This window comes from Bubalus kerabau, chromosome 11 (assembly GCF_029407905.1).
Source record: "Bubalus kerabau isolate K-KA32 ecotype Philippines breed swamp buffalo chromosome 11, PCC_UOA_SB_1v2, whole genome shotgun sequence".
Classification (NCBI taxonomy): Eukaryota; Metazoa; Chordata; class Mammalia; order Artiodactyla; family Bovidae; genus Bubalus; species Bubalus kerabau.
This window is the reverse complement of record NC_073634.1, coordinates 50,888,710-50,905,577: the sequence shown is the minus strand read 5'-3', so window position 1 is coordinate 50,905,577 and position 16,868 is coordinate 50,888,710. Positions and strand designations below refer to the sequence as shown.

General features: G+C 47.1%; 1 protein-coding gene across 1 annotated transcript; it reads right to left on the bottom strand.

Annotated features, from left to right (window-relative positions):
• Nucleotides 1-5,770: 5,770 nt before the first annotated feature.
• Nucleotides 5,771-12,875, bottom strand: CD8A (CD8 subunit alpha). Its single transcript, XM_055539116.1, has 6 exons — nucleotides 12,824-12,875; nucleotides 12,345-12,710; nucleotides 11,642-11,758; nucleotides 11,319-11,429; nucleotides 9,844-9,874; nucleotides 5,771-7,066 (listed from the first exon to the last, which is right to left on the bottom strand). Exons 1-6 carry the CDS (start codon nucleotides 12,873-12,875, stop codon nucleotides 7,015-7,017), a joined length of 729 nt encoding a protein of 242 aa, XP_055395091.1. The 3' UTR covers nucleotides 5,771-7,014.
• Between the last annotated feature and the right edge of the window lie 3,993 nt (nucleotides 12,876-16,868).

Below are 16,868 nucleotides of genomic sequence, written 5' to 3'. Positions count from 1 at the left end.
TATTACATTGTCATGAAAGCTTTGAGAGGTGGTTCTGGAAATTTGGGCTGAGGGCCCATGTCTGTGTTGGTGAGTATCGGCAGCACACATGCAGGAGGCCATCAGGTTTGTGTGGTGGCTTCATGCCATCAAGGGACCCACAGTCTTGCCGTGTGGCCTGTTTCACCTCTGATCATGTCTGTGTTCAGGCAGCAAGGAGGAAGCAAGTGGGGAAAGAACAAGCTTCCACCTAGGTTAGCCCTTTTGAAGTCTTTCCTGGAAGCTCTACCCAGTGACTTACTAGCCACACTTGGCTGCAGGAAAGTCTGGGTAATGTAGTCTTTGAGCCAGGCACGTTGCTGCCTATAATAAAAGGAAGGTTCTGTTAGGAAGGAAGAAGGGGTGAATGGTTGTTATAAAAGTAGCTTGTGGTCTCTGCCACAAGATGCACTAAACTGTGCATCTCAGCCAGGTAACAGGTGACATTTCATTCACAGAATGGAATTAAGTCATCAATACCAGTAGTCAATGCAACTTCTTACCTGTCCTGAGATGTGAGACAAACGAGTTTGCTATTACTGGAATATCTCCTTGACATACATTTCTTGGCCTCTGGTGGTATTCATGGTAGAAGCAGGAACCTCACCCTAACTACAGACAAAAGCCCTATTCTACACTTGTTCTAGAACATTCTTCTTGCCATGTATCAAATTTCAGAGCCAATGATGACCTTTGTTCTCTATCTTGGTATCTGCGTAGGTAAAAAGTGTGCATTTTGGTTTTGAGATGCTTATAAAGCTTTAAAGCATTTTTAAATGCTCTATTGGAAGACCCTATTTTATCGTATTTTGCTTTATTATGCTTCACAGATACAATGCTTTTTTTTTTTTTTTTTTTTAACATATTGAAGGTTTGTGGCAACCCTGCATCTAGCAAATTTATAGGTGCCATTTTTCCAAGAGCATTTGCTCACCTTGTCTCTGTCACATTTTGGTAATTCTAGCAATATTTTAAACTTTTTCATTATTATGTGATCTGTGATCAGTAATCTTGGATGTTACTGCTGTGACTTGCTGAAGGTTCAGATGATGGTTAACATTTTTTAGCCACAAAGTTTTAAAAATTAAGGTATGTGCCTTTTTTTAGACATATAGTATACATTTAATTGACTATGGTATAGTATAAACATTACTTTTATATGCACTGGGAAATCAGAAAATTCTTGTGATTCACTTTATTGTGATATTCACTTTATTGCAGTGGTCTGGAACCAGATCTACAATATCTCAAGTATGCCTGTATTTGCCTAATTTTAAAATTAAAGACAGACTATGAAATAATCAATATAGCAGGGCATTTAAGAGTTTGGCGTATGGGATTAGATCTGAGTTCAAATCCTGATTCCACCAAATTCCAGTTGTGTGATCTTGGGCAAGTGATAGAAACTTCCATCCAACTTCCCGGTGGTCCAATGGTTAAGAATCTGCCTCCCATTGCAAAGGACACAGGTTCAATCCCTGGTCCAGAAAAATTGCACATGGCGTGAGGCAACTAAGCCCATGAGCCACTGCTACTGAGCCCACACTCTAGGGTCCACTCACTACCATTAGAGAAAAGCCTGCACAGCAGTGAAGACCCAGCACAGCCATAAATAAATAAAGTCTATGCCTTAAGAAAAACAAAAAGAAACTTCCTATCTATGCCTTAGTTGACCCATCTGTAAAGTAGAATAATAGTTTCTACCTCATGGTTTTGTGTGCGTGCTAAGTTGCTTCAGTCGTGTCCTATTCTTTGTGACGCTATGGACTGTAACCGGCCAGGCTCCTCTGTCCATGGAATTCTCCAGGCCAGAATCCTGGAGTGGGTTGCCATGCCCTCGCTCCTCCAGGGGATCTTCCCAGTCCAGGGATGGAACCTGCATCTCTTATGTCTCCTGCACTGGCAGGCAGGTTCTTTACCACTAACACCACCTGGGAAACCCCACCTCATGGTTTTGATGAGGCCTAAATGAGATACCTCGGAGAAGGAAATGGCAACCCACTCCAGTACTCTTGCCTGGAAAATCCCATGGACGGAGGAGCCTGGTAGGCTGCAGTCATGGGGTCGTTGCGAGTCGGACGTGACTGAACGACTTCACTTTCACTGTTCACTTCCCTGCATTGGAGAAAGAAATGGCAACCCATTCCAGTGTTCTTGCCTGGAGAATCCCAGGGACGGAGGAGCCTGGTGGGCTGCTGTCTATGGGGTTGCACAGAGTCGGACACAACTGAAGCGACTTAGCAGCAGCAGCAGCAAATGAGATACCTGGCCCATGGTGAATGCTGAAGAGTGGGTAGGTAGGTTTTATTTCATTAAGCCAATAAAACATGAGACACATGACATATGCAAATCATAGCTCAGAGAGAGCAGAAAAGGGGAATTGATAGCTGGCGTCTCAGAGGTGAACTAGGCCCACAGGGATGGGGCCTTCAGTAGGTGCTAAGATGACCAGCAGTAGAGCGCAAGCTTTTCACACTGTTTCTGCTGTACAAGTTCACATTTGCCTTGCTGGAAAATATTAAGTGACTGCTAAATATCAATAACCTCAGATATGCAGATGACACCACCCTTATGGCAGAAAGTGAAGAGGAACTAAAAAGCCTCTTGATGAAAGTGAAAGTGGAGAGTGAAAAAGTTGGCTTAAAGCTCAACATTCAGAAATGAAGATCATGGCATCTGGTCCCATCACTTCATGGGAAATAGATGGGGAAACAGTGGAAACAGTGTCAGACTTTATTTTTGGGGGGCTCCAAAATCACTGCAGATGGTGACTGCAGCCATGAAATTAAAAGACGCTTACTCCTTGGAAGGAAAGTTATGTCCAACCTAGATAACATATTCAAAAGCAGAGACATTACTTTGCCAACAAAGGTTCATCTAGTCAAGGCTATGGTTTTTCCTGTGGTCATGTATGGATGTGAGAGTTGGACTGTGAAGAAAGCTGAGCACTGAAGAATTGATGCTTTTGAAGTGTGGTGTTGGAGAAGACTCTTGAGAGTCCCTTGGACTGCAAGGAGATCCAACCAGTCCATTCTGAAGGAGATCAGTCCTGGGATTTCTTTGGAAGGAATGATGCTAAAGCAGAAACTCCAGTACTTTGGCCACCTCATGCGAAGAGTTGACTCATTGGAAAAGACTCTGATGCTGGGAGGGATTGGGGGCAGGAGGAGAAGGGGATGACAGAGGATGAGATGGCTGGATGGCATTACTGACTCGATGGACGTGAGTCTGAGTGAACTCCGGGAGTTGGTGATTGACAGGGAGTCCTGGCGTGCTGCGATTCATGGGGTGGCAAAGACTCGGACACGACTGAGCGACTGAACTGAACTGAAAATGAGTGTAGGTCATCACATGAAATAAAGCATGTGCTATAAGCCAGCTGTTTCTGCTTCTTTGGAAGTAAATGAAGCATATGCTCACTACAGCTTATAACTGTAGAGGGAAATGTCTTGAAAACTACACTGTTTCAAGGATGATAAGACTCTTGCCACACAGAGAGGGTGTGGCGCTCAGGATGCCAGGCTGAAGGGAGCTTCTCATCACGCAGTGTAGAGGCCGTATCCATCTGAGACTGAGCTCTTGTGAGATGTGTATGACAGAGATCCCTGCGTATACATAGTACATGGACCCCTCAGGAATGACTATTGTGTACCCCTTTTATGGATATAAGAGAAGTTAGAAGAATCAGACAAGAGTGGCTGTGTTCAGAGTACAACTGGTACAACAGTAATTTTGACAAGTTTAGTACACGTTCATTTTTTCAGGATACGTTTGTTACTGTATTCCAGAAGCTGTTCTAGGCACTAAAAAAAATACATATATTCTTGCCAACAACCTTTTGAGATAGGGACTATTGTTACCCCCATTTTACAAGTGAGGAAACTGAGGTATTGAGGCATTGTCATTTGCTGGAGAATGCACAGTTAATTTCTAGCACAGCCAAGAAGCTGCTTTCAGTGCCTCTGCATTTAACCTAATCTCTGGTAATTGAGGCCTCCTGCAGTTCCCTTTGGTGGAGAAGAACGGTTCAAGTCTGCTTTTAGGAATAGCTTGTAAAATCATGGCTGTCGTAAAATTGGCTATTGTAAAATCATGTGCAGGAAAGATTTGCACACAGGCCCAGCGCAGAAAGGAGGGGCAGCTTCTTGCTGGTTAAAAAAAAAAAGAGAGAGAGAAAGTTCTCTTTGACCCACTTGCTGAAGTGTCACAGGGGATTTCCGTAGGGTGGGCTCTGTTAAAGCAGTTTAAAAGCTGGAAAAAAGAAACAACCAATTTCTCTTTTTCTTCAACAATTAGACTATGGTCTTGATAAGAGAATGCATCCTTATTAAATGTTGAAACTGGATTCGGCCAGCTGAACCAAGCTTACTGCATAGTACAAAAGTGATTCCTCTAAGTTCGTGTTTTTCGGGGTCCAAAAATGGGTTGTGGGCATCTTTCATGTAGGAAAATTGGTAAAAACCAGTGCTTCAGGCTACAGATTGGCAAGTAAAAAAAAAAAAACAAAACAGACTGTTGGGACTGAGGCCTCCGGCTCTGAACTGTCGGTCCTCCTGCACGTGTAGAACGAGCAGGCTGGATGTCTGGTCTCCGTGAGCCCTGAGCCTAGATTCACAGCCCACCCCTGGCGTGCCTTAGGCCTCCTGCTCTGTACACTGCTGCTCTATTTTCTTCCTGTTCTCGAGGGCCAGTTCTAATGCTTGCTTTTTCCTGTGTTAATATTTTTAATCTCCAAATTGTTGTTTTACCATTGTATTTGTGTTGAGTGAAGAAGTCCTTTCATGTGTGTGTCAGTTGCTGAGTCGTGCTGACCTTTGCGATCCCAAGCACTGTAGCCCACCAGGCACAGATTCCTTACTGTCTGAGTCATCAGGGAAGCCCAGCCCTTTCGTAGGGGATATGACAAAAAAATCAGGGAGTATTTAATCCTTTCTGGAGCCTCATGGCTCCCAGTTGCTCACACCTGAGCTGCAGGTTGGAGAAAAAATGTAGAAGAATGTAGCCCAGAAAGAATGTGGCCCTTTTACTGTCCCTCCCTTTGAGGAATGCTCCTCCTCACCTCTTTCAGGAAACACAGAGATAGCCCAGAGCCTGCAACCCTCTCCAAGCTAGGCCTCTGTCCCTGGGGTGTGCCCCCTCCTTCCCCATTCTGCTTAGCTTGATGGGTTTGGGAGGAGGGGTCAGAGCCAGATTTTGTCTTGAAGAAACCTTCCCAGTTTCTCTTCTGCTTTCCCACACTGATGATACTTTTTCCTCTAGAATTTTGTTCTCTAAAAGTAGACTGCTTTTTAAAATTAAGGCTGTGGAAGGCCATTTCTAGAGAGCAGGGGAAGTTCTGTTTCTGATGTGGTGCCAGCTATGTGAGAGTTCATTGAATAATGACTTGGAATTGTACGCTTACAGTTTGTGCACTTTTCCATATGTCTATTTCACCTGAAAGACAAAATGAAGATTTTGTGATGTATTACGAGAGGAGTAGCAACTCATCTGTTACCAAGGAAGAACAAAATGAAGGAAGATGATACAAGAAGAGACGAATTTATTTTGATTGATGTGAAAATGGGGAGTCTGAGGTGAAAGTGGGCAGTGACCCCAGAATTTTAGGTATTTGTCCTCAAGATGTCTGCAACTTTTTAGTAGTATTTGTTATTACAGTAGTGGAAGATTGGAAACAATGAAATATCAAGTCATGGATAAATAATGGCACAACCAAAAATGAAATACGACTTTGCTATTAAGAAGTAAGCCATAAATGTTTGTTTATTAAAGCCATTTATAAAAGCATAGTGCAATCCCTTTTTAAAAAATTATATATTTTATATGTAGGCACAGAAAATAATCAGGAAGAATGTAGCCCATAATATTAACAATGGATTATCCCTGAGGTAAAGAATTACGGATGATTCTTAATACCTTAGCTACATTTTTTTTCTCCCAGTGAGCATGCATTTTTTGCAGAACACAGTAAGAAAGGAAATGCCTTGTAGGGCTGGAGCTGCGCTCGTAGCCTCCTCACCAGAGTGTCTGCACATCCCCTCAGCTGCTAGCCTGGGGTGGCCAGGGCCTGTGCCAGCTGCTTGGTCCCAATTCTCCCTTTACAAACTATAAAAACTCACCGATAACCCAGGAGCATGTTTGAATACGGAATCTCAATGTTTAGAGAGACTTGAACTCCATTCAACTTTCCTAACGTTCAAATCATGCTTGCAGAGGGTGGCCTCTCTTCTTTCATAGGTCCTTCTGCAACACAAGGGCTGGGAGAACCATCTCCAGGCTGGGATTTCCCAGAGATTTTCTTCAGAGGTCAGGTTGCTCATTTTCCATCGTTTGGTTCACTTCTTCCACTTCATTGGAAGAATTCCTATTATCTGTATCATTTCACGCTTGATTATAAAAAAATAATCTGATCCTGTTCAGCAGTATCACAGAACTCTGTCAAGTTTTCTTGTCCTATTTCATTACCTCATCGAGGCTCTGGGTGCAGTCATGGATCTATCACAGATGCTTCAGAAATAACTAGTTCTCTGAGGCTTGAGATCCAGCTCCCCACGCTGAGACAGAGGCCTCCAGAAGAAAGACCTCAGTTGTGTGGAGCCCTGCTAGGACTCTGATCCAGCTGTTCCCCATCTCTGGGCCTCAGCGTCCTCCTTTGTAAAATGTGTGGAGGAGAAGTTGGGGCTGAGTGGGTGCCGAGGCCCCCACCAGTTCTCACAGCCAGGTTCTGAGAATAGAGCTTGCGGTAGCTCTGGCCCGCCCGCCCTCAACCCGAGTATGGGAGCACAACAGCATGATAACCCTTGTGGTATGCCTTAGACACGAGTGTCTTGTTTTGTATCAAAGTAAATAATAAAGAAAAAGTAACTCTTCCCACCCCACCCCCATGAAAAACAAGAATAACAAGAAGGAAGGAAGCATGGGAGAAATCAAAAGGGAAGGATCTCAGGAGAGTTCTCAGTGTGAAGTCTTGTAGTGGCTGTCACGGGGCCCATCGCCATGTTAGACATATTTCTCTGAAAGGTTGGGCTTGCCTCCTTGTCGGACCACAGGCCTGAAAGAGAGGTGGGTGACTGTCAGTGCAGCAAGAGCCCCTGAAATTCGATGCAGCATCCACTCATGTCTACCCACACACACCTCCACCAGCTTCCCAGCCTTCAGAGGGGTCTGAGGACTTGTCCCCAGGCCACCGGCATGGGACTAGGTGAAGGACCTCAGCAACCCTGCCAAGAACTTTCCTTGTGCCATCTTGAGATGAGAGGCTGGAGAATGTGCCCAAGGTCACATAGCTAGGAGGGGTTGGAGGCAGCATCTGAAGCCAGTTAGTCTAGCTTCTTGGAGACTTTGTCAAGGTCCCCATGGAGGTGTGAGAAGCAAGCTGATAACCAAGCCATCATCTGAGTTGATTCTCAGCCCTTGAGAGGATCACAGCGATAGGGGAGGATGTGAATGAACCACCGTCTGTCAGTCAAGTAGAGCTACTTTACCTAAAATTCCCTTTGATAACCCAAATTTGATGTGTCAATTCACTACTGGGCTAGCACCTTCTAAATGGGCTGATTCATCGTGAGTGTCATGTCTGTACACACCATCCTCCAAAACATCTGGGTTGAAGCTGAGCTGCCCTTGGTCATCACTGAGCTTATTAACTCAGGTGTGTGAATTTCTCATAGTTTTAATCTGCATGGTTTTGTATTTTGGGACAGAGTTTTATTCTCAGTTACTCATTTCAAAATTTCAGAAAAGATAGAGATAACAGATGATTCTCCTCCAAAAACTTTCCAATATTGAAACTGCTAAAAAATCCTTCTCTGCTCTTAAAGGGTATCCATTGGTATATCACCTTTAGTATATGCATTGGAAATTCATTACATTTCCATTGTTAAAAAATAACAATGTATAAGACACTGAACTTGGGTTTCTGCAGAGAAATATCAAGGAGTGTGAAATGCAAACCTCAGGTATAAAACTTGAAACATTTTCATCTACTGAAAGGAATTGGTGAATAGAGTTGGTTATCGTTAACCCTCTCTGCCCTGGCCCCCAACCACAGAGAGGAGCTCGGGCTTTGAACAGAAGTTGCAACTCTCCTGCTTGCTAGCAGTATGGCCTCAGACAAGTCACTAAAGATCCTAAGCCTCAGTTTCCTCATCTATAGAATGGTAACCACACTGACTACTTTAAAGGTTGTTATGAAACTTGAAACTTAAAAACTTTATATATATTCATATATATAAAGCACTGGTAAACTTTAAGGTTATTATGATTGAGTTGGCCAGAAAGTTCATTTGGGTTTTGGGATAAACTTAAATGAACTTTTTGGTCAACCCAATATTATTGATGGGTGGATCAGTGGTAAAGAATCCACCAGCCAAACAGCAGATGCAGGTTCAATTCCTGGGGCGGGAAGATCCTCCAGAGAAGGAAAAGGCAACCCACTCCAGTATTCTTGCCTGGGAAATCGCATGGACAAAGGAGTCTGGTGGGCTATAGTCCATGGGGTCGCAAAGAGTTGGACACAACTGAGCAACTAAATAACAGCATTATTGATAGCTAACGTGTAAGCATGACTCTGCCACCTTGACTAGATTTCCTGATCTCTGAGCCAGTAATCTGTGAGATGGCACTGTGGTGTTCCCCTATTGGGTTGCTGTGAGCATAAGGAATTCCCTGGGTGTGACTCCCATCACTGTGCTGGGCTAGAGAGGGCACTTGCTAGATGTTAGGGCAGTGCTGCCTCAGACTAAGCTGGAAGGAGAAAGGAGACTGAGGCCTCTCTTTCAGACACCATTTTTCACTTACGTCTTTTCCTGATCATGTCAGAATGATCATGGGCTGGAATTGGATGAGGGAGTCACTTGAAATGCCAGGTAGTTCTTTGCCTCTATCCCTGACTTCCCCTTCTTCCCCCTCCAGTCCTTGGCAGTAAATCAAGGCCTTGAGTTGCCACAGGGAAATGAGCAACTGAGGCCTTTTTTTTTTTTTTAAATCAAGTGATATTTAGTTCAGGTGATAAAACTGACTCTCCCCTCCCACCCCCAAAAGCTAGACTAAACCAATGGGAAAGAAAAAAAAAAAAGTTTTCTTAAGAAAACAACAAGACTCAGACTTCCTTAATAGTCCAGTGGCTAAGACTCTGTGCTCCCAATGCAGGGAGCCCAGGTTTGATCCCTGGTCAGGGAACTAGATCCCACATGCTTGCAGCTAAGAGTTCACATGCGCTGCTAAAGATCCTGTGCGCCACAATGAAGACCCAGTGCAGCCAAATAAATAAAAACTTTAAAAGAAAGAAATCAATATTTATGAAAAAAAGAAAGAAAAAACAAGATTCAGATGGAATTGTCCAGATAAAAGAACGTCGGGTCTTTGGGGGCTTCCCAGGTGGTGCAGTAGTAAAGAATCTGCCTGCCAACGCAGAAGACAAAAGAGAAGTGTGTTCGAGCCCTGGGTCAGGAAGATGTCCTGGAGGAGGAAATGGCAACCCACTCCAGTGTTCTTGCCTAGAGAATCCCAGGGACAGAGGAGTCTGGTGGGTGTCCACAGGGTTGCAAAGAGGCAGACATGACTGAGCACGCATGGATATAGGATTAAATGGGGGAATACTTCAGGTTAGGCCAAATAAGATGGACATTTCCTGAAATCACACTGCTCTTTCCATTAGTCCAGCTTTGCCTCCATGTCCTCCCCAGTGTCCCCCTTCTGCCTGCATCTGTTCAGACACTATAGTAACTCCCTGGACCTCAGGACTCTGCTGCCATGGTCTCTGTCTGGAAAAGATCCCCACCATCTGCTGCCTGGGATGAGCAGGTCCAGAGATTATAAGAGACTCACCTGGGACATTTGCAGACACGTCTTCGGTTCCCTGGTTAAGGAAAAAGAAGGGGTAAAATGATTATCTCACCATGACCAACAGTTCCAAACATGATTTCTGCTTCACTTTTCCTGTTTATTTAGGATTATAAGTTTTTTTTAGTGTGGCTATGACTAATTTTTCCAAAGCAAACAATAACTACATCAACATTATAAAAAATACATCATAGGTATTTGGTGGTCAGGTGTATAGGACTCCACACTGCCAATGCAGAGGGCCAGGGTTTGATCCTTGATCAGGGAACTAGATCCTACATGCTAAAACTATTAATAAAAGATCCCGAGTGCTGCAACTAAAACCCAGCACAGCCAAATAAGTAAATATTTGGAAGAAATACATCATAATAAAGTAAACTTGTAAAATGACAGTGCATAATAATGATTGACACTGAAAAGAAGATTAATTTACTAAAACACAAGCTATAAAGCATAATATATTTACATTTTATGGTTTTAATAATTATTACTAAAAGTAAAAAATTGAAGTATAGTTGATTTACAATATTGTGTTAGATTCAGATGTATAGTAAAGTGAATCAGTTTTTATATATGTAAATATATATATAGGTAAATATATGGGGCTTCCCTGGTGGCTCAGATGATAAAGAATCTGCCTGCAATGCAGGAGATCCAGGTTTGATTCCTGGGTCAGGAAGATCCGCTAGAGGAGGAAATGACAACCCACTGTAGTATTCTTGCCTGGGAAATTCCATGGACAGAGGAGCCTGGTGGGCTACAATCCATGGGGTCCCAAAGAGTCGGATGTGACTGAGGGAATAACACATATACATATATATGTAAATGTATATATACATGTATATGTAAATAAATATTTCAGGTTCTTTTCCCTTATAGATAATTACAAGATATTGAATACAGTGCTATGCAGTAAGTAGCATTTAACTCTTGAGAACTGAGGTGAGGTCTTCTTTCCCACCCCTCTTTACATCAATTTAAAAAGCATTGCAAATACAGACGTGGGTGGACGTGGGTTAGTACGGCCACCTGCAGTAGGATCCAAATTGGGGTGGGGGCTCACAAGGAGGGGGCCAAGGATAAACCACTGCCTGTAGTGGTTTTGACCTGGGCTTCCTGGGCACTGGTCCCCGGGCCACAGCCGGGCCCCGCCCTGCCCCCATCCCCATCCCAGGCGTTTGTAATAAGCCCAGACCTGCGGGCTTTGCGGGTGGAACACCCACCCCTGCCGCTGCGGCTCCGGGGATGGGGCTCTGCCCTCCTAAAAACTTCCCGGGGTGTGGAAAGAGAAGGGGTTTTCCCCGCGTACTCTCTCCACGAAAGACATAGGCAGTGCCTGGCCCTGCGGTGCAGCTCAAAGTTCCAGAAATCCGAACCCAACTGAACTGCCCCCAAGGGCTGCCTAGAGCAAAGCGCTGCAAAAATCGGGCTGTCTTCCCGCGCGATTCCCCAGGACTTACGGCGGTAGCAGATGCCTGTGATGACCAATGACAGGAGAAGGACTCCGCAGGTCCCGACCAAGGGAGCCCAGATGTAGACATTGCAGGCGAAGTCCGGCCGGCTCGTGTCCACTGACGACACAGAAGACGCGGACATTTAGGAGAGGGCTCGGGATCTCCCCCCACCCTGGGAAACCTTCCCCCCTCTCCACCCCCGCGACCCTATCCCACCCCGCTGACGCGGGCACGTCCCTTTCCCGGTTCCGGCTCTCGTTTCCCCACCGCTTGGGCTGCTAGGAAGATCAGTGGGGCCCCAGCGAGGGCCTTTGCCGCGCCCGCCTCACCTGCGCTGCCCGCAGAGGTCCGGCACACCTCTGAGCGCGGAAAGATCGACCTAGTCTGAGGCGCGCTGGTGGGCGCCCGCGTGGATGGCCGCATCGCCGGCGTGGTGGCGGGCTTCGCTGCGGGAGCAACGGAGAGTGGTTAGGGGCCGCGTTGAAGCTGTGGCAGCGAACCCTTCCCACCTCTCCGCCAGCTTTTGCCAAGGGGGCGCTCCCTCCGGATTAGCCACTGGAGGAGCCGTAGAGGCTCAGCGGAGCTCGGCGCTCAGCGCAGGGAGATGCTGAAAGACCACCTGGTAGTCTGAGTGCACTGGGTGCCTTGGACATGAACACAGAGGCCCGTGCCCTTCCGCCCGGCCTCTCTCCAGGGCCCCACCAGAAACCTCGAGGGCTTGGAGGAGGCGGGGGTGGGACGGTGGGACACCCGCCTTCTACTGACCAGCAGAGGGAAGCTCAGATAATTGAAGTGCAATAACTTGCCCAGGATCATACTAGCCTGGAACTCGAGCCCAGATCAACCAGACCTAAAAAGTCACTTTGAATTACTACCCAGTCGCACCCTAGCCTCAGTTTTCTCCTCTGTGAATTGGGAACAGTATCTAAGTAGCCCCCAGAGGCTCGAACCCCAAGAGACTCGAACGTAGCGGTGTCCGTGTGAAAAAGGGACTCAGACGTGAACCCCAAAGCCCACCCAGGGCGCCCGAACCTGGCAAGAAGACAGGCACGAAGTTACTGAAGTACAGGATCGAGTTGCTCACGACGGAGCAAAAATAGTAGCCTTGGTCCTCCTCGAGGAAGCTGATCAGGGTGAGCTGGAATTTGGTGCCGGAGACCCTGGAGCCGGAAATGTGTTTGGGGTCCAGTCCCTCGGCTAGCTTGACCCGTTGAGGGGAGAGGTACATTAAGAATGTGGGTCTGGGGTCGTCCCCGGGTATCTGGCGGAGCCAGGAGCACCCTGACGCCATGCCGGACTGCAGCAACTCGCATTGCAGCTCCACCTTCTCGCCCAGTCTAGTCTCCTTCTGCGTCGGCGACATCCGGAACGAGAGCGACCCGAGGACCTTGGCGGCATCTGCGGGACACGGGCAGCGAGACTGAGCCGGGAACCCCGTGCCGCACCCCCCCGACCCCCCCCCCATCCCATGCCAGCCCCGCCCCCGCTTCCCCCAGGGGTAGCCAACGCACCGAGCAGCAGCAGGGCCAGCGGCAGGATCAAGGCGGTCAAGAGTGAGGCCATGGCGCTCTCCCCGCCGCAGAAACTCCGAGGCGCGCAGGAGCCGGTGGATCACCAACCGGGCCGGGGGAAGTTTCGCCCTTCGACCGGCCGCCGAGCCCGATTTCGCATTCGGAGGATGTGATGTCACTTGAAGCCCCGCGGAGAAGAGAGTCGCCCTCCTTTTCGCGGTTGTTACCCTCCAGCCCAGAGACGGGTGGGCGTGTGGGGGTCTGTGAATGGGGCCTTCGAGGCAATCTGGCCGGGTGGAGAACTAGGACAAGGATGGTTGGACGTGGCCCTTGGAAGGGCTCTCTTGTGGGTGTGACAGAGGCAGAACATAGAAATGAGAGATTTCTAGAAGGGAGGGTGAGCGAGCAGGAAGGCAAGAGAAATGTCCACTTCCTTTGACCTCATTCAAAGTGGCCCTGGCACCGACAACTTGGGGCTTTAGGTCCCTGCGAATTGGGCCCTGAGGGCTGAGACTAAGAGGAGTTAGTGACTGGCCCACATCTGGGGAACTCGGACAGGGGAATCTGGGTGCCCACAGAGGAAAAGACCTTCTTCCTTCCATTGAGGAGACTTCCACCAGTCAGCCGGTCAAGCAGTGTGTGGGGCTTGTGATTTTCTGCTCCTCATGCTCTTTCCTCAGCAGTTAAACCTGGCCACCACAGCCTCATTCCTTCGAGGCCACTGCAGCAGCCTCCACACTAGCCCCTCTTCTGGCCAGTCCCCCAACCACACTGCTGTGAACAGTATTCTCCAAAAGGGAATGTGATGGTGTCACTCTTGAAGCCTCCTGGTGACCTGCAGGTCTGCGTGGAAGCTCTGCGTGGAAGCTCAGCCCTGCCTTGGCTTGGAGCCTCTGAGTGCTGGTTCTGCCCAGCCCCCTGCCCAGCCTCCTGCCCAGGCCCCTGCCCTGGTCTTTCCTATTCACCCCCAACTACATGCCCATAACACACAACTGATGGTGCTCTCGGTTATGTCTGACTCTTTGCGACCCCATGGACGGTAGCCTGCCAGGCTCCTCTGCCCGTGGCATTTTCCAGGTAAGAATACTGCCAACGGGTTGCCATTTCCTACTGCAGGGGAATCTTCCCAAGCCAGGGATCAAACCCCGGGTCTCTTGTGTCTCCTGTGTTGGCAAGCAGATTCTTTTTCACTAGCGCCACTGATGATCTGAACTGTGGGCTCCCCATGCTGAAATGCGCTTCTGTTTCAGCCCCTGGCCAGCTCCCAGGCCTTGGGATCTGAATCTCATTCTGGCTCTGGGTGCTTGGCAGGCACGTGTCAGCCTGGGTGGAAATGGTTCTTCCTGTCTGAACCTGATACGCACTTGGCCCCTTCCTTTTTTGTCTGCTGCTGTCCTGAAACCTTCCACCCCATAGGGGGTCCCCTCTCTCATTTCTTCCGGGTCTTCCCACTTTGCATCCCATAGTGCAGCGATCCCCAAACTTTTTGACATCAGGGACCAGTTTAGTGGAAGACAACTTTCCCACCGACTGGAGGCAGGGGATGGTTTGGTGATGATTCAAGCACATTTTATTTATTGTGCCCTTTATTATTATTATTACATCAGCTCCACTTCAGATCATCAGGTGTTAGATCCCAGGGGTTGGGGACCCCGCCACAGTGCATGCCCCTCATGCTGCTGCCCCCTGTTTTTAGAGACAAACCACCTGGTGTTATCTGTTCCATGTGTCTGCCCCATCCATGAGGTCTGCCAGGTGGCTAGGCCTATGTCCCAGACACCCTCCCAGATGTCATGTCATATCACAGCAGGCTGAGCTGTGTTTGCAAAACTGCAAAACTCCCTTCATGGAGTCTGAGCTTGAGTCTTGGATGGGATTTATTTATTATTTTTTTACTTTGATGTCAACCCTCTCCCTCACCCTCTACCCAAGGCGTCCGAGGTACTTACTCTAACACACACCATTTAATGTCTTATATTTAAAGATTTTTTAAAAAGTGTCTTTTAAATTACAAAAGTTATATATTTTTGAAAAACTTCAGACAATACAAAAAAAGAGTATGGGGAAGTTTCCCTGTCTCAACTCTCCTCCCATAGTCCATTCTTTAGAGAAAACCACTTATGTGTGCCCCTCATATATAGTCTATGCACAAAAAGATGCTTATACATCATTTTAGACACATGGTTGTACTATACACATATTTTTTTGCAACCTGCATTTTTTATCTAACAGTAGAAGAGGAAAGCTTTTCATGTCAGCACCTGTAGATCCACCCATACTTCTAAAGGAGCGTATTTTATATGCTTAGTCGTGTTTGACTCTTTTTTTTTTTTGACCCCAGGGACTGTAGCCCACCAGGTTCCTCTGTCCATGGGATTTCCCAGGCAGGAATACTGGAGTGGGTTGCCATTTCCTTCTCCAGCATTTTATATGAGTGTTCCATAATTTAGTTTCCCTATTATCACACATTTAAGGAGTTTCTCAATTTTTAAAAAAGCACTTCTTTACTTATTTGGTTGTACTGGGTCTTAGTTGCAGCATGTGGGATCTAATTCCCTGACCAGAGATGGAACCCCGGGATCCCTGGATTGGGAGTGTGGAATCTTAGCCACTGGACCACCAAGAAAGTCCCAGCAGTTTCTCAATTTTTCCAATTACTAGTGAGGCTGTAGTAGATCCAGGCATCTATATCATTGAGCAATCACTCATGTACATGGAACATTTTCAAATGGAAGACTAGGGAGGTTGAGGAAGGAAAACCCTTTGTAATAATGGATATGGCTGTGGCGCACAGCAGTGGTTCCCCTGCATACCAATATGTGTGTGTGTTTGTGTCCCTGGCTGTGTAGACACAGAGCTGTGCCTTAACTCACACGAGTGAAGGTCACAAGGAAACAGCCAAGTCCAGATAGGCCACTGACAAGGCAGTCCTCATTTTAGATAATTTCCCATTTTGCTTCATCTCTGTTCCCACTGCAAAAATGGCCCTTTTGGCCAGGGTGCCGTTAGGAGGGAGGTGAAGAGGATGGCCGGCCACGAAGGTGCACCTTGCTGGTGGAGGAAGCATTGGAGGGGAGCCAGAGTCAACCTGCAGATATTTGGATCTTGGGGACCAGGTTCCTGAAGATGACAATGCCCAGATTCTGGGGTACAAAGCTTGAAAACAGAATTGTCCTATCCCACTCTCCCGGAAGTGAGCTGTAACTGGTGTGGAGGTCTTCTAGCCTTGCTACTTAGAAAAGTGTCAACCAGGGGGCTGGCAGCCCCCTTGTGCAGAGCATGACAGAGGATGGGGGGATGTCAAGGCAACATGTCAAACCCACCGAGGAGGCTCTGTGACCCCAATGTTATTTTTCAGAGAGCTGGTAGATTTTCGGCATAACCACAATGACATCCGCCCTGTCGCAGACAGAACAGATGCAACTGTGCACGTTCTGGCGCTGCTTGTTTGCTGTAGGGCCAGGTGTGCAGAGGGCTGGGTGAGGACTGCCAGGTGAGCTCCGCATCCCACACCGGCACTCACATGGGGTGGATGAAGAAATGGGAGCAGCCTCACTCTCAAACTCCTTATTTTTAAACACATTCAGGGAGTGACAGGGTAACAGAGTCACCAGTTTCTGTGACAGAGAGGCTAGCACTCTTCCAGTGCTTCTGGTCCCTTCAATGAAGATCTTGTCCTGCTAACCTGGTCTGTGCTCCATCCTGCCAGGGCTTTCCATGGTCCCTTAGAAAACACCAGTTTTTATGCTGATTTAAACAGGTCACCAGTTTCTAGGCCGAATTTAAGCAGGTCTTTGTTTTCCTCAAGGTATATGTTATTTTTTTAAAGATTTTTTAAAATGTGGCCCATTGTAAAAGTCTTTATTGAATTTGTTACAATATTGCCTCTGTTTTATGATTTTTTTTTTTTTTTTTTTGCGATGGGGTATGTAGAATCTTAACTCCCTGACCAGGAATCAAACCCACACTCCCTGCACTGAAAGGCAAAATGATACCCAATGAACCACCAGGGAAATCCTAAGGTATATGTTCTTAAACCATGGAA

Excerpts from the sequence above, each read along its gene's own strand:
- CD8A (XM_055539116.1), bottom strand. The coding sequence starts at position 12,875 with ATGGCCTCACTCTTGACCGCCTTGATCCTGCCGCTGGCCCTGCTGCTG. Across the intron at positions 11,759-12,344 it reads CGTGCCTGTCTTCTTGCCAG|CGAAGCCCGCCACCACGCCG; the intron begins GTTCGGGCGCCC and ends TTGCTCCCGCAG. Across the intron at positions 11,430-11,641 it reads GACCTCTGCGGGCAGCGCAG|TGGACACGAGCCGGCCGGAC; the intron begins GTGAGGCGGGCG and ends CTGTGTCGTCAG.